At 39.1% G+C, this 18530-nt stretch overlaps 2 gene segments (V, D, J or C); one reads left to right on the top strand and one right to left on the bottom strand.

The window, feature by feature from the left end:
- LOC132990871 (Ig kappa-b4 chain C region-like) overlaps positions 1–18530 on the top strand; it is a 637710-nt gene that overhangs the window by 529891 nt on the left and 89289 nt on the right.
- On the bottom strand, positions 16812–17357 carry LOC132990865 (Ig kappa-b4 chain C region-like). The segment is given in 1 exon segment: positions 16812–17357. A coding segment is annotated over 1 exon segment (261 nt).

Consider the following 18530-nt stretch of genomic DNA (forward strand, 5'->3'; position numbering starts at 1 on the left):
CAAACTCTGCCTTCACTCTGACCATCAGTGGAGTCCAGACTGAAGATGCAGCAGTTTACTACTGTCAGAGTTTTCACTATATCAACAGTCAGAATGTGTTCACACAGTGAAAAAGCGTCGTACAAAAACCTCCCTCAGTCAGACTGAACAGAAACTGAACTGACTGCTGCAGCTGGAAGTTTCTGCAGAGACTGACACACTTCACTGAGGACACACACACACACACACACACGCACGCACGCACGCACGCACACACACACACACACACACACACACACACACACACACTGTGAAGAGAATAAACACACCATCTTTTAAATATCAAACATTTTCAGCCCACTTCTCCCCCCTCTTTCCTCACCATGATGGTCAGACACAGCTCATTTACATATTTAAAGGTACAGACACAGAAACAGCCTGTTCTGAGCAGGGCTGAAATAGAGGGGTTTATAGACATGATCAAATACAGGATCAGAGTGGATTTAGAACAAGAAACTTCACACACAGGGGAAGAGGAGGAGAATATGTGAACTTAAAAGAGGATGTTGTGTTTTGGGGGAGCATAAAGTAAGACTTGAAACAGGTACCAATATTGTTTGACTTTTTTTTGGCAGGTGGGCTTTATGTGCCTTTATTGTAGAGATAGGAAAGTGGATAAAGTTAGAAATCAGGGAAACAATATGATGGAAAGGAGCCACATGTTGGCTTCGAACCTGGGCCAACAGCCTCCGTACATGGGGCGAGCGCATTAACCACTACACCAGCTGTGCCCAATTTTGTTTGATTTTAACTGATAACTTATCCAAGTAAAAATTCTGGTTTCATGACAACCAAACTAGGACTTCAGGTTCAGGTTCAGATGACTGTATCTGTGGGCAGATTTGTTTTGCAGCCAGCAAAGCGACGTCCATCATGACACACAATATGAAACAGATATAACAAGAAACAACACAATGAAGAGAAGGACAACAATTTAAATTGTATTTATTGAATTAGGACATTGCACATGAATCAGCAAATCCCATCAAAGTCAATATGCCGGAATTAGCACAAAAGCTACATTTCATCTGTAGTCCCTAAAGGCAGGTACGAACAAAAAACATAAAATACATTTACAATTACAGGACAGCAAACAAAAGACCAACATGATAAAAAAGCCTATAAAATATATTAATAAAGAAGATAAAAATAATAAAAAATACTTAAGGTTTCACCAATCAGGGCTGAGAAGAGAAAGAAATATCAGTCAATAAGATCAATAAAAAAAATCAGAATTAAACAACCATTTGAATTAATCAACACTCGTATGATGAAGATCAACTTCATGAACTTTTTAAGACCAACATGATTCAGCTTGTAGCCTCCAGCAGGGTCATCAAAGGTCACAAGCTGAAACGCGTCATATTAAGTTAATAAGATAAGACAAGATAAGATAGATAAGATGAACTGTATTGTCCCAGTGGGAAATTTGCCTTGGACTTCATCAAATTGATCTTCGTACTTCAAGTGCTGCTGGAGTCTTTTACCCTCTCCAAGCCTTTCACCTGAACTGTAGGTATGATTCTCTGCCAATCACAGACACACACAGAGGCAGACTGACAGACAGACTATAAGAAATATGTTTTTAAAGGGATCAGCAGAATGGGCGGGATGAGGACATTCTGACATAAAGTAGCTAAGTGAGAAGACAGCTGGTTTCCCATCAGTTTAAAATGTCGACATCATTAAATTGTACAAACCTGTGTGTGTGTGAAAATGTTTAAAGCTAAAACACTGAGATCTTTCGTCAACCAGAGACTGACTGCTGCTGCTGAAGAGATATTTGATCTGTTTGAAAGAACGATGAGGAGCAACTTCGTCGATCAAAAGAGGAAAAAGAGCGACAACACAGACTGCTGGATGCTGTTTACAACCCTGAAGTTCGCTTACACAAATATGGTTTGTGTAGTTTATTATTAGTGTTGATTTAAAACGATGAGAAGCAAGCTACATTCTCACATAACTGTTAGATATGTTGTTATGTTGATTTTCTTTGGACACAGATCGGGAGTTTCAGAGGTTAAATCCAACTAAATTCCCCAGAATGAAATTACAGCAGTCCCTTTGAATTCATATCACCATGGAAACCTTTCAATCTCACACACAGTTGTCCGAGATGATCATCATCAACAACAATATCTAAACCGTCGTCATCAGGTCATAGGTACTTATAAAGTGCTGGGTCTTTTGCTTTTTCTTAAAGGTGCAGAGGGACTCTGCAGATCGAATGGAGTTTGGAAGTTCATTCCACCACCAGGGGGCGACAGAGGAGAAGAGTCTATTTAGCATCTTAGGACCCTGTTGTGAAGGTTGGATCAGACGCCTTTCATTGGCAGAGCGTAGTGGGGGGGAGGGAGTGTAGACCTGGATGAGAGAGTTAAAGTAAGGAGGAGCCGTTTTTGTGTCTGTTTTGTAAGCGAGCAGCAGAGTTTTAAATTTGATACGAGCAGTAACTGGGAGCCAGTGTAAGGAGATGAACAGCAGAGTGACATGTGCTCTTTTAGGAAGGTTGAAGACCAGTCGTGCTGCTGCATTTTGTTTCATCTGCAGGGGTTTGATAGTGCATGTAGGAAGACCTGCCAGTAGAGAGTTGCAATAGTCGATGTGTGATATCACAAGATCCTGTACCAGGAGCTGTGTAGCATGTTCTGACAGGTAAGGTCTGATCTTCCTGATGTTGTACAGGGCAAATCGACTCCATTTGTTAGTCTTAAGAGCTTTATGCTCATATTATGCAACATTTAGGGTTTTTCTAAGACTTCTGTCTGTCCCACTGTCTCCCTCCCTCTCATTGGTCCTCATTCACTAATATGTGTGTAGAAATGTTCTTACTCTGCGCATTAAATAAGTGCATACGCAAAATCACCGTCAGATTCATGACACGTGCGTACCAGCATATTTTGTTCTCACCACCAGGCGTATGTGAGTGAATCAGAATCATTCTAAATCGGCAGCATACTACCACATCCCCATCTCTCCATATAAGGACATCCGATTGGTGTATCAGGACGAGAGCGGAGAGGTGGAGACATGTAGAAGTTTTTAGGAGATGGCCCCAAAAGGTAAAAAAGATTGGTGTGTCTGGGGGTTTAGATGATGTTACAGTGAATTACAGAGTTGCAGCAGTACGTGTGTTGGCAGACAGAAGCTATGGCAAGCCCTTTTAACATTAAAACAGTCTGGCTGACAAGTAGCAATTTAGTTTTCACTAGTGGAAATTACATTTCAACATGACAAAATTACATTTTGACATGTTGAAATGTTAATTCAAGATATCTGTAAAACCATTTTACACGTTACAAATATATTTCTACTTGGCGAAATGTAGTTTCAATGTACTATAATCTAGAGGTATAAAAACAACTCCACCAATCTGTTAGATTGATAATCAAATGTACCTTTCTCCTTTATGTTTATCACAAGGTGGGGTTTGGTGGTCCATGGAGCCATTGATGGACACTCTCGACTGATCACATACTTGAATTGCAACACAAATAATCGTGCCTCCACTGTACTGACACAGTTTGTAAAAGCCACCTGCATGTATGGCCTTCCTTCCAGAGTTAGATCAGACTATGGAGGTGAGAATTCACAAGTTGCACTGTTCATGAACCTTGTTCAAGGTGTGGAGAGGAGGAGTCACATCACAGGCGAGTCTGTCCATAACCAAATAATAGAACGTCTTTGGAGAGATGTTTTTCTGCATGTTCTACAATCTTTCTATGATACATTTTACTCTCTTGAGAATTCTGAGCTTCTTGATCCTGAGGATGAACTCCACAAAATGGCACTGCAAATTGTCTTTCTGCCAGAAATCCAGAAAAGACTTCAGAACTTCAGAAATGCCTGGAATAACCACAGTCTGCGCACAGAAAACAACAGAACACCTGTCCAAATCTGGATTGCAGGAATGCTGGCCAATATGGAGATGGACAGCACAGCCATCAACAATGTCTTTGGTGAGGACCGTTACAGTGAACAAAGTTTGGAGGCCATTTTGGCACACCATGGGATTGGCACTTTCCCCAGTCTTGATGACGATGACCATTTCCCAGCTGTTGTTGTGGAAGAACCCAGAATCCACCTCACTTCACAGCAACTCGTCATCCAGGCAGTTGAAGATATTCCAGATATGACACAGAAATACCAGACTTGCTGCACAGTAATTGCAAATATGCTTGTGTTGCCCCAAAGTGAAAATAATAGTGTATAATAGTTAAGAACAAACTGATACATTGGACGACAATTTAAAGTAATATCACACAGTAGGGAGTGATGTTGTACTTAATATCGTCACTGCGGCGTGTGTCTACGACAGAATCGTAGCAGTGATGATATCCAGAACAGCATCTCGACCTCGAGTGTGATGTTGCTTTTATACAACAGTAATACAAGCAGAAAATAGTGGTAACAAGTAAAAATCAACAACAGATTATTTTAACTCCACCAACTCAACTAGTTCCACAGTTTAAATAAAACTAGTCTCATTCTGTGCAACCCAAACACTCTCCTGCACTGTTACTTTGTTGGTCCCCATGGTTACCACAGAGCAGCTTCTTTGTAGTACAAATCTTAACTTGTGTTATAAATGGTAATGGTAAATGGACTTGAGCTTATATAGGGCTTTTCTAGTCTTCCGACTACTCAAAGCGCTTTTACACCACATGTCACACCCTTTCACACACTGATGGTAGTGGTCGCTATGTAGTATCATCCATCAGAAGTAACTAATCCCATTCATACACTGCCACCGAAGCAGAGGGAGCAATTCAGTAAGTGTCAATTCAAAGTATTCAAAGCTCCTGGCTGAGGTGGAGTGATACATGTTGTGAAAAGTCCCAGTGATGTTGTGTCCTATATCGTCACTCATGTAATGCCTCTGATCCATTCGTATTGCTTGGTCAGAACTAACTGTTATATAAATTACCATATACCATACCTTATGATGGAAGAAGTATTCTGCTCCTGTACAGAAGCAAAAGTGGTATTACCACACTGAAAATACTCCTGCATTTAGACATTGTATAGTAAATGTTCACTGACAATGTTTTACTATTATAATATTGTTTCAACAAATATTAAAGGCAGGTGAGGAATCCGCTCATTCTTTTATTTAAAGTACCCTCTATATGATCATAGTTAAGTAATGTAATATTTTGTCTAATGACCAATAATAAGACTACTTCTTGCAGTACACCACTTTACACACTGTCATTTTACCTCAGAAATCAAAGACACTGCATATTTTTTCTTGAAAAATACAATTAAAATGTTATTGTACAACTGCAAAATGTCCTGCCTCCATTGCATAACATTGGAACATGTCACTGATAACCAAATTTGAGGGGGAAAAAAAGGTGTGAGTTGTACTTTAACATGGAAATATCAGTAAACGTCATATCAGTTCTGAAATATTTGACTCCCAAATATTAACCTCTCTTAATAGTATAACCATACTATAACTACTAATTATTCTTGTGTTCAGTTATAATTACTTTACACAAATGCACTGAAAAAGCTGTTTTAATTTGATGAAAATTGCAGCAACGTTACAGAAGTCTGAGGAGGGCTTTGCCCTAGAATGTAATGAACTTGTACTTTAAAGCCTGAACTGACTTCAACCTTTGGTCCACAGAATGCTGCACTGAAAACAAATTGCAGAGACCTTGTTTGTCGCTGTCAGATTTATTTAGATACAAACTTCAATTAAACAATGGATTTTTTAAATATTTTTTTCAACCTCTGTGATATTTTATTGATATTTTGATTGTCTTGGTCTTGCCTCGGAGCTCTCTAGTCTCGGGAAGGTCTTTGTCACGGTTAGTGTGGTCTTGACTACAACACTAGTTTAAAGATTTAAAAAAAAATCTTTATTCATTTTAGGGCAAAGGTAATGCTCTACAGTTAAAGTCAAGTAAGCTTTTCATTGATTTTAATACATTTTTATTTCCTACAGAGGCTGAGAAAAAATTATTTAGGAAATGTTGACATACTGCAGTTTTTCAGAAAATGGTTTTGGGAGGTTGTTTTGAAACAATGCTGAGATTTTAGAGAGTGTTTATCTAGGACCCTGGTTACATTATGCAATGCCGAAACCTGGAGCCTGCAGAATTCCTTCTGTCATACAGCTTTTGAATTTCTCATATTGTTTGTGAATGGGCAGTCTGAGCACTATGGCGCATGTGTTTGCCTCTGGAAAGATTTTAGTGTCTTCATCGTGGAGAAATTCAATGACAGGATGCTGTGGGAAGCCCAGGGGAGGCACTGCTGAAGCTCCAGAGGCAAACTCCAGCACCATTTCCAGCGTCAAGGGGCTGCATTCTCCTTCTACAAAGACATGAGCAAAGGAAATTATAGCTCACATGGAAAGAAATATAAATGCCTGTCACACTAATAAGCTTCAAGTATTGTACAACTGCATCTACATGAAACTGATGAAACTATAATTGCACAATAAGACACAAATGACTGACAGATCAACCTAACCTGATTCCAATTCCTAGGGCTGGCTCAGTGGTCCAGCCAAAAACACACATGCCATTGAAATATCGTACCCTCAATATCGATTAACCAGTCTCTCCAGAAACAGATGGTCTGTTTTTCCAGGGGTCGTCTGTTACTTCCAGGGACTGAGAAATCAACTTCAAACAAAGTAGACAAGTCTTTGGCCTCCAGTGGTTTCGGTGCACTGGTGAACAGGTCCTCAAAGAGTCCAGGGTGAGCCCTAAGCTCATCAAGGAAACCCAGAGTTTTGAAACCCACATAAATTAGAACATTACAAATCAATGTTATATGAACAAGTTTACCCTTTCACACCCCTCAGTTTTGCCCTGATGGATAAACTGCTCACTGTCTCAATGCCACGTGCATCCGCCCATCAACAAAATAATGTGCTGCAGACTGGACCAGGGAATCCCTCTGCTCCAAGGATGTGATGTATCTCAGAGTTCCCATCATGCTCAGACTGTCTTCTGCATCTGTGATTGCATCATTTGCCTCATGGACAGTCTGAGCTTCTTTTATCTAAAAAAACACAATAATGAGAGTAGTCCTATTTAGGGGAAAAAATCTACAGTGAAAATGTAATGACCAGGCTTCAAAAACTGTGCAATACACACCTTTAATAACTTTTCTCTGAAAGACTGGTCTCCCACTTTATCCAATGAAGCAGGAGGTGGAGATTTACCACAAAACTGGAGAAAGAGACGCTTAGAAAAGAAGGATGGGCCAACTCCACCATGGATTATACACACGGTCACCATCTTTCCAATCAGGGTGTACAGTCCAGTCTCAAGATCTGAAAAACAAACATTTATGTAAAGATTCAAATAATTTGTTTTATACAGGTTACACTTCTTTTAAAATAATTACTTACAATGAGTATCAAGAGCCAACAGCCTATCATTCTCAGGCCCATCAAATATCTTTGAGTGCTGTACAGCCCTCATTAGCAACCGCAGGTATTCCCTGGTTGGCCCCCCGTCATCCACAGCCCCTTCTCCTTCCCCCTCACTGTCGACAAATATCACATCCAGCTTTGCTCCTGGGTCAAAGCGGCGTCGTTTAAACGCTTGAAGGCTACCCTGCAAGATGTTGTCTCTGCAAACGTTTATTTGATTGCTTGTGTGATTACAGGTGAGATCCACTTTGCTGAGGAGCTTCATCAAGACAGTTTGCAGATCAATTCTGTAACATAAAAACAAATATAAAACTTAGATGACAAAAGACAACTTTGAAGTTTGAGAATAAATATTCAAATGAAAGTAAAATAACATACTGAGATGATGAGGATTCACTATTCTCAACTATTGTTCTAAGAGTTGGCTGAAGAGGCAGTGATCGTACAGGAGACTGGTGAGGAGGAGAAGGAGGAGGAGGAGGAGGAGGAGGAGAAGGAGCAGGTGAAGGGCTCTGTTGGTCTATGGCAGGGCAAGCATTGCTCGGGTCACATGCATCTATTATCTGAATTTGAGGCAAAAATACACACAAATACAGATACACAATATACATTAAAACTGTAATTTTTAAAAACTAGTACAAATGAAAATGTTTGAAATGACATTGCTAATCACCTGTCCAGCTGGTGTTACCATCCACTGAACATAGAGGGTCGAAAACCCTTTGATGTTGTACTGCTCAATGGATCCTGACAGTGTGCTTTCCAGTACTTTGGTTGATGCTGCTTCTCTAAGACAAAAAACCTCACTGGTCATTTCCTCTTGCCCAACAAAATCAAACAATGTCTAAAGCAGAGAACAGAAACAGGACTTTACATCTATGAATTATCATACTATGCACAACCCACAGCAAAACTTAACATCAGAGGTGAACTCCTTCTCAGAGGTTAACATTAAGACAGGTAAAGTGATAACCTGAATAGATTCCGACAAGACAAACTTCCTCGTCCTCTCCAATCCATTAGGAAACTTAAATTTGAGCAGCACACCATCAGTAGGCTCTTCAAAAGCTTCCATTCTGTCTTGTCTTGCCTCAATTGCCTATAACACATAATTACACTAGTATGAATTTTAAAATGCATTTTTAGAGCGACAGACTGTGAAAGAGTAATTGAAATCATATTTCATTACATAACTAATAGAATTTACCTTTAACCGTCTCTGTTCCTGTGACTCCAGTCCCTGACGTCTCATTTCCTGTTTGAGATAAAAGAAAATATGTTTTCATCTAATTAATACAATACAAATGTTTTTTTCCAATGACAATCCAGCATGAACGTAGCCTACTATTTGTCTGTCTGCCAACAATGATTCATTAAATTCTGCGTCTTGTTGAAGCCATTCTTGCAATGTCTCAAAAGTAATCAGTATAAGCGAGAGATACAACATAATTAGAATAGAAAAGTGTATGACAGTAACCCATTACAGAAAAAATACAAAACTTTTACCAAAAACTAATGGTAATGAAGGCAAGAGGTGTGTTCTTCATTACCTCAGCTGTGCTTGTTTCAAAAAGTGGTGCTGGCACAGGCTCACTTTCAAAGCATGCTGCTGGTGCAGGCTCAGGAGGTGCGAGATGCATACCTAATGTTGTTTCCTGTGATATATTGTGAAAGTTCACAAACAATCAACTCATGTGATCCAAGTTAAACATTTTTTTTATCATTGACCAAAGTTACTGTATGAGGAACTGCATACCTGTAACACTTCAGGAAGTGGGAGGATGTATAGTCTACTCCTTCCAGTAACCTCCTTTAATTCTTTGACAGAATGGACTTGGACCTTTGTCAGCCTCTTGCCTTTATCAGTTCTGGCCAACTCAAACCCAACCAGATTTAAGTTTATTTGGGGGTAGCTCTGATGGACAAACTGATTAAACTCTGCCAAGCTCCAGTTCAGTTTAAGTTGAGAGCGTTGGTTTTTCCCTGTCTCACGTATTGGTCTCCCTAAAATGAAAGAAATTTGAGAAATACAAAAAGATGTATCATTCAGCACACATTATTTGCTGTTTAAGTCTGCACAATGTCAATCTAATGTGAACATGTTTCGTAAATATAATTTATAAATTACATATAATTACTTTATATTCATTGTCTCATTTTGGTTAGGTAAGGCTTGTTTCAATGGTTTCACCCCCTCAGACGTCCTAAACTTACCAAAACCAATCTGAGCAAACTCCTCTCATTGTTTTACTGTGGGGATCCGGGTGTAATTTGGACCAGGGAACAGAAAAGGAGTCACATTCCAAACTGGGTTTTCCCTCCTTCCAATTGATACTGAAAAAAAATAGGGCTTTATTACTTTAAATTATTACTAGCAATCAGAATACGGGCCATGTTGTTTGCTTTCATAACGCTGTCTACATATTTGACGTTAATGTTTATGTTAATATTCGTGGAACAAGAGCCAAACAAAGTCCAGTTATCTATTCTATTCTAAATATAAGCTGATTTTCAGCGAGCGTCTTAGCTATATAATGTTAATAACGTTGCACTACCTGTTTGCTGTTAGTGACATTACTCTAGCTAACAATACTGTAGTAGTAGCTTACGGCTAGCTCTAGCGGCGGTAGAGTTACCGTTACTACGCCGTTATAGTTTACCTGACATTCGATGTCGGGCACGTTGGAACAAGTGTCTTGTAGGAACAAGGATGTCATTGTTACTCTGCAACAGCTCCTGTCTGGCTCGATTCGCCACATTAAAAATTCTGTCAAATGCAGAAACTGCGGTCTCAGTGTTTCCGTCTTGCTCCATTTTCAATCATCGTCCCCCAACTGGGTACATCAGATTCAGAGCGCTGCGTACGTGAGCGTAACGGTAGTGGAGTTGCCCAATGAACCAATCCTGAGAAGGCGTCAGAGGCTTAATTTAATTTGTATTCTGTATTAGCTTAAATGTCTACAGAGCTGGTCTCTTGATAGAAAAACATCTGTCATCCTAAAGCAGGGCTGTGCAGAGATATTTAAACAGAATGTTTAACCTGCAATCAGATGTGACCTGTCAGCATGCACTAATATCAAGGACTGTAGTATCAGTAAGAAGATTGACTTCATCCAGGATTTATCTGTATTCAATATTAACTTAACTGTCTACATATTGTTTAGAGCAGTGCACTAAGTTCAAATTCAACTTAGGCACAGAGGCATTCTTTGCTCTGTAAGTGGGGAGCATCTTTCATGTTTTAAAACAATAGTTTAGATCAATATTCTACACATAAAGCCTTTAATAATCATCATTATAATATAAGGAATCAGTTCATCTCCTCCTTCTGGTCTAAACCTCAAATCTCAAAAAGAGAAGACACAAACAGTCAAATACCAGTAGAGCCCAGTGTTTTATAATGATAACAGATATCACAAGCTTCAATGAAGAAGAATTATCATGTACGACTACATCTTACATTTAAGACGGACTAATCCAGTCCATCTAAAACAGGGACATATGTTTGGGGAAAGTTTGCAGGGTGTGTAAATTCATGCCCTAAACACAAATATCATATCCAGTACTATTGTGAAGGTAAATGTAAACACTAGCTGACTATGTTTGTGTGATCAGAAAAACATATACACTGATTTTATTTTAGGAGAGCTTAAAAGGGCTATATATAACTTTCAAAAATACTGCGTTTGTAGCGACACCGCATGGCCGTTAGGTGAACTGCACCAGTAACCTGTTGCTCGCTCTCCCTTGTGTGCTCGTCATACGTGCTCGTACGTACACAAACTAGCATCATCATCGGCCGCCAAACACTGGATATTTACCGGCATAATGTTTACAGAGGAGGTAAGTGGTCATACACATGTGAAAGTCTGTGAAGGAGTCTGTGTGTCTGTATTCATTCTCCATCCTACAAACGACAGTCTCTGCAGGCACTGGCTGAGAGCAGGAGTGTGTGATGAGTTTGTCCACCTTTGAGAGCTCCTAGAGCGGAGAGAAGTGTGTGGAAGACGGCCTCTGGCTGTGGAGGTGAAGACCAGGAGTGTGTGATGAGTTTGATAGAAGTGTGTGGAAGACGGCCTCTGGCTGTGGAGGTGAAGACCAGGAGTGTGTGATGAGTTAGTTCTGTTGATCTCTGTAAGCGGAGCGGAGTGAGGAGGACGTTGAGAACCTTGAGCTGGGAACCTGCAGAGGCCGAAGAACCACAAATTCAGGCAGCAGACTCCCACAGGCTTCAGGGTGCAGATAAGCTTTGTGAAATGGTGGGGACAGTGCTACACCAGACAAATCATCACCAGCTGAAAAATGTCACACTTCTGGGTAAACACATTTTTCATTCCCTCACTCTCCCTCCCTAGACATGGAGCATGCAGGGAACAAGAGGAAGAGCTAGATAAAGAAAAACTCTCCTCTCCTCAACTGTCCCTGTAAAAGCTCCTGATGGTTTTTTCATCAAAAGATGCAGTTACTCACCCTGCCTAAAGGGTGAGCCAAAAGGTGGGTGCCAGTTTGCTCAAAAGGGTGATGTCTTCAGTTGCTATTAAAGTAGCACTGAACAAGATCTTTGGAAAAGACAATTTAGGAGCTACTTCCTCTCCTGCCTTTCTGTAATTATTTTTTAAATCTATTAATTGATTTAAATTTGTATGGAGTTGTTTATTCCAATGAACTTGTTTTTTTTCATGTGTTGTGTATAGTTGTGTGTTTTTAATACGTAATTGTGTGTTTTAATGAACTTGTCCAATTCTAAAGCTCAGCTGAACTGAACTGAACTTGTTTTTATTCATGTTTTATTAATCATTGTATATAGTTTTTGAGTGTTTTAATTAACTTGTTTTTAATTAGATTATTTATGAATTAAAAAAAAAATTCACTTCTGGGTGAACACATTTGTCATTCCCTGGACCAGTGACAAAAATGTCCCACTTTTGGGTCAATACCAATTTTAACTCCCTGATCCGGGGACAATCCCCTCCCTTCTCAGCCCTTCTTTTTAATATGTATTTGTGTGTTTTAATTAACTTTAATGTATTAATTCATGTGTTTTTAATCATTGTTTTTTTTTTTTTTTTTTTTTTTTTTTACGGTGGCCCTGAAGTGCAAAACACAACAACAAATCAAAAAACACAACCACAAATAAGAAAACACAACAACAAATCAAAAAACACAACGACAAATAAGAAAACACATTGACTTCAACTTTAACGGAAAAGGTAGGTACCTGCAGTCGACAAGGATCGTCGCTGATTGGACGAACGCAATGTCCGTCTTTTTAACAGGAAGTAAATGCTTCATACGCCTTTGGAGCCAGGCAGAGAAATGTCAACGAAGTAAGCGGAGATTTAAAATTCATGATGTATTGCCCAAATTGTGGCAAAGAGCTCCCAGAAAATGTACGGCCGTGGTTTGCAGTGGTTGTGGCAAGAGGTTACGAGATTTAAGAGTGATTGTATTATCCCCTGTGACTGCTGATAAACATTGTTCGACTCTGAGGCAGTCACTTACAGACCTTGGGCCCGTTTCTGAAAGAAGGATTTGTGTAAACTCTGAGTCAGTTAACCCTGAAATGAGGGAAACTCTGGGTATTCCGTTTCAGAAGAGGAGGTCACTCAAACCCGAGAAAGAGGGGTAACTCCAGCCCGTTTCAGAGGGAGAGGTAACTTTACCTCTGAGTCAGTTACTATGGTAACTGAGTCTGTGAACCTAACCTGGTCGGGAGCAGGTTTTCTTCAATGAACCCAGAGTTTCTCTAGGTCTCCTCCCTCTTTCAGAGCCAGAAACGTCGTTTCATTTCCTCATTCTTTCATTCAGTCCGTATCACGCCGTGTTAGTGAAGATTCACCGTTTGTCTGAATAAAAATCCAGGTTGTTTTACAGTTTTTTCCAATTGCTAACACACTAAAATGACATGCATAGCACAATTATTTAAACTGACACACAGAGAGCAAAACCTCTTGGCCAATGCTAATTGGCCAATGTATGTGCCACCTGGCCAAACACCTAAATGGTTAATTGTTATCACTTCAATCAGGAAGTAAGCATTATGAAAAGACCACAAGTGAGCACCTTTTTTTTTACAACAACAATGGAAGACTTTGCAGAGAGAGGAAGAGGGAGGGTGAGAATGAGAGGGGGTGGAAGAGTGAGAGGTAGGGGTAGAGCTGGTAGAGGAGTTCATGGCCAAAGAAGACAACAACTTTCAAATGAAATCAGAGTAACCTTAGTTGATCATGTCATCAACAATGCGAGAGGCTGGACAGAGAGTGCAGCCCAACTTGAGCCGTTTCACTGTACTGGTATATGTAGCACTGACTTGTTTGGTGAAAAATAAAAAAATAAATGTTTCAACAGCGTGTGTGTATCTGCAAATATTTCTGTGCATGTGAACAATCTGAAGAATTTTCTACAATTCGAACTATTTTAGTATTATGGCAAAGCATACTAAAGATGAGAGTGCTTTTCATTATGCCCAACAGTGTGTGGTTGGTTAGACACAAATCTGGTAATATGAATGAAGTGTGTGCCATTTGGTGCAAAAGTTTGATTTTGATAATGCTATATGTAGTTTTGGTTGCAGTGCTTCATTTTGCAGGATAAATGAGGTATTTTGCAGTTTGGGTGTGTGGTTTTGTGAATTGTATTAAGTATTTTGATAAAACCAGCCTAGTTTTTAAAATTGTGTTTTAGCAATTGGAAAAAACTGTAATAGGATATGTTAGGGTGGCAATAGCCTACTACAGCGTATAAAACAAACTGTTTTATCGAACATGGCATGTCTTTAAGTCGGTATGAAGACTACATTACTCCGTAGGGAATTAGAGCCTATGCTACATTAACGTTGGGAGATGTTAATATAATTAGGGTTAATTTATAAACTATACAGGATAAAGGTGAGAGGACATTTAGCCTATGTGTGGGAATACAGCTTTATGTTGAGGATAAAGTTAATGCACATTCAAATAAACTCTGAATGAAGTTCACTATGAATCTATATGAGCCTATTATGTTATTATATTTCATTTTGAGCTGTTTAAAAGTCACTTTTCTTCTGCTGGATTGCATCTTAATGAAAATAAATTGTATAGGTTTAATAACCTACCATTCCATCAGTTTTGACCTGCAATATTTAAATTCTGATTAAATATTTAATTAATAGACTTCATTACGCGTTGACACGAGCAGCTGTTTTCTCTTACATCACTTCTCTCTCCTTTGCCGCTGCGCTGCAGCAGTTTTACTTTTTTTTCCTTCTTAAAACCTGTTCATATTCGTCGTAGCCTGTGGCCACATTAAGTTATTGGTGTATTTCGAGAGGGTTAAAGTAGGAGGATCTCTTTTTTTGTCACCTGTTGCCAGGGTGAATCGTAGTATCGGGGCTCTATTCATGTTGGCTTTTTATCATCGTGGTGCACGCGCTGAACACCGAGTGGACCTACTCAGAGTTGATTTAACTAATTCAAATCTGCTGATCTGGTAAACGAAAACTCAGAGTTTCCCACCTGAGGGTAAATCAACTCAGAGCTCAGAGTTAGTCTGAGAGTTTGTTCAACCTTCTTTCAGAAACGGGCCCAAGGTCTGTAAGTGACTGCCTCAGAGTCGAACAATGTTTATCAGCAGTCACAGGGGATAATACAATCACTCTTAATGGATGTAAAGTCTCGTAACCTCTTGCCACAACCACTGCAAACCACGGCCGTACATTTTCTGGGAGCTCTTTGCCACAATTTGGGCAATACATCATGAATTTTAAATCTCCGCTTACTTCGTTGACATTTCTCTGCCTGGCTCCAAAGGCGTATGAAGCATTTACTTCTGGTTAAAAAGACGGACATTGCGTTCGTCCAATCAGCGACGATCCTTGTTGACTGCAGGTACCTACCTTTTCCGTTAAAGTTAATGTCATTGTGTTTTCTTATTTGTCGTTGTGTTTTCTTATTTGTGGTTGTGTTTTTTGATTTGTTGTTGAGTTTTCTTATTTGTTGCTTTGTTTTGCACTTCAGGGCCACCGTAGTTATAAATAAAAAAAAGGATCTTTTCCAGAAACTAACAGCTATGAAAGTTGTGAGAGTATGTCAAAGGCATGTATACTGTCAGGTTGAGTAATTCTAGGACACAGAAACATGAGATGGTTATAGTTACTTATTGAATGACACAAACAGGGAAACAGCAACACACCACACAGAAACAATGAAGAAGAGGCACAGCTGAGATCATGACAAAGAAGCTGTTTGGAGTGAATATGTAGGCCTACATTTATGAGAGAGCTACTCAATTCCTTTTTCAACGTGCACTTTGTGTTAAATGTAACAGTGTTGTTCCTTCTTCTTTATTTGTTTACTTGTTTCACTTTTATTTCTTAGTTTGTTAACACTTGTTGGACTGACAGTAACTGAGCCACATTAAGAAAAATAAAAATAAACTAGAGAACGTTTAGTCAAAACTGCCGATTCTGCTGGTCCTCATCTCGTCCGGGTGAAACTGAGTAACGCATCACTGCTGATCTGTGGAAACAGACAGTTTCAGTTCTCAAGATACACATGTGAAAGTCTTACTGTGCTGAGCATGACTGAGTAACAAGAAGCTGCAGCAGTTTTTCTAAGAACACATTCAAAGATACGGATCACGATACTTATTTTCAAGTCTGGCAATAAAAATGCAAAATATCATGTTTTCTTTTTAATTTTGAGGTTATCACTAATAAAACACTTTACACATTTAAACTATAAACTCTAAATATTCTGCACAGTAAGAAGATTATCTATTTTAATTCTTTCAATGAATACACAAGGGTGTTTTATGTTACAAGACCCGAAACCCCCCATGAACCCAGAAAACATCACTGATGATGAGTTCTAGCCCATCTGTCGGATGTATCTTTTATCTATCTTTACACACACACGTACATTTTATCCTAAAAAAACAAAATTTGTAGTTTAGTTTCTACTTTTTTCTACTTTTGCAGTTTGTAAATATTTTGAGTGTTTAAATTGCAGTAGCACTGATTTGAAATCTCTCTATGTTGATGATATCACGCTTTATTTAACAGATTTAAAATATTTCTTTGAGCTAAAACACATTCATTTAGATGTTTTCCTCTCTTTTCTTTTTATAAACATAAACCACTAGACATTTTAAAGTCCTGGTCATTAACATTTTCAGTAAAGAAAGCTGATTTGATGATTTTCATTCAGTTGTTTCAGTCATTAAGGCGTCCATATCGATTATTAGAAAAACCTAACTTATATATTGTATATCTGTTTATTATGAAGATGTTTCATGATACAAAAGATTTTAAATTTGCTTTAATTCGGTTTACATTCTGAAGAATTGATGAAGACGTTTTTACACGTTTGAAATAATTGAAAAAGACAAAAAGTGTATTTCTCATTGATTTAATGAACAGATTATCAGGAAACAATACACACACATATGAAGCAACAAGCTAATATTTATTCTTTAGAAACATGAAATAAAGAGAGAGAGAGAGAGGTGCAGAGTGAGAGCAGTATCACAGTAAAACCAGCAGCAGAGTCCCAGTGAGTCTTTACTGGGAACACTGGTCTCTACTCAGACTTTCTGTGACTCGAGCCTGGGCGCCCTGGGTGGCCTCACAGGTCACAGAGCCCACCTTCCTCCACTGGTCTGCAGAGAGCCTCAGGGTGCTGCTCCAGCTGTAGAGAGCGTCCTTCTCCAGCACCGCAGGGCTCCTGCTCTCCTCCCAGCTGCTGCTGCTGCTGCTGCTGCTTCCGTCCACCTTCCAGGCCAGACTCCAGCCTGAGGGGAAGCCCTTGTTGGCCAGGCACATGAGCGTGGCCTTCCCCTGCTCCAGCTCCTCATTGGAGGGGGGCAGCACCGTCAGGGTGGGACGCACATCACCTATAGGAGACACCAATCAGATTAGAGGACAGGGAGCACACAACTGTCAATCAACCACCAAACCCTATAGGACACCTTTAATGTCTGAGAGTTGATTTTCTTTTTTTAGGAGTTTCTGTCAGATGTTTCTTTCTGCTCCACCGGTCACTCACTCACACATTGTTTCACTTCCCTTTAAGAAGCCTCTCATGCACATCAGCACACAGAGAGAGAATCACACAGAACGACCTGAAATATATTTAAACTACATCTGAATCAAATCTAAAACATTACAAACATTCCCCATCAAAATAATCCAAAAACTTTGCAACACATTTTTAAAACAGTTTGTAGGCGAAAAAAAAAAACTAAAACAGAGAATCAACTTAACACAATCAAATGTTCTTCATGTGAATTCAAATCAGAAAAATGTCTAAATTAGACGCATAAAGAGATCAGAGATTACATGCATTTTAAAACACCGTTCTTTATGTTTGTTTTGTTCGGTTCATTCAAACAACTGAATCAGATAAATACCTTAAAGAGTTGTCAGAAAATGAATCTCAGGAAAACATTTAAAACACTTCTCTTTGTTAAATATCAACCTGTTTATGTTTCAGTGTGACAGAAATCAAACTGTCCTGAGTGAACCTTCACGGTAAAGCAGGACCGATAAAAACACGATTTCATTAGAGTTAGAGTTTCACCATGACAAATATTACAAATAAACAGAGAGACAGCTGCTTTAACATTTTCAATAAATGTTAATGACAAATAAATTTCATTCAGTTGTTTCAGTCATTAAGGCGTCCATATCGATTGTTAGAAAAACCTCATGAATAGAACATTATTTAGCAGCTGTCTCTGAGGTTGTCAAATTGTGATTTATGTGGATCAAATATAAAAATCTGTATTTTAACATTAGGTTTAATATTCATACAGAAACTTACTTCCAACATCCAGTCTGGTTCCTCCACCAAAAGTCCACCACAGTGGTACAAAGTCATTGAGCGGCCGTACAAAAACCTCTCACTGTAGAGACACACGGCTCTCTGACTTTAACACACTGAACTCAAACTACCACAACTCCACATGTCACCTTACCATGAGAGTGAAAATCATCTATTTCCCAACAAATAAAAACTCTGGCTTCAAACATTTTACCTTCATTTAAATTCAGTCTGTGTTTCTGTTTTAAACTGAAATCCTTTAAAGTCAAATGTTGTCTTTATTCTTTCTA

This window comes from Labrus mixtus, chromosome 16 (assembly GCF_963584025.1).
Source record: "Labrus mixtus chromosome 16, fLabMix1.1, whole genome shotgun sequence".
Taxonomy (NCBI): domain Eukaryota; kingdom Metazoa; phylum Chordata; class Actinopteri; order Labriformes; family Labridae; genus Labrus; species Labrus mixtus.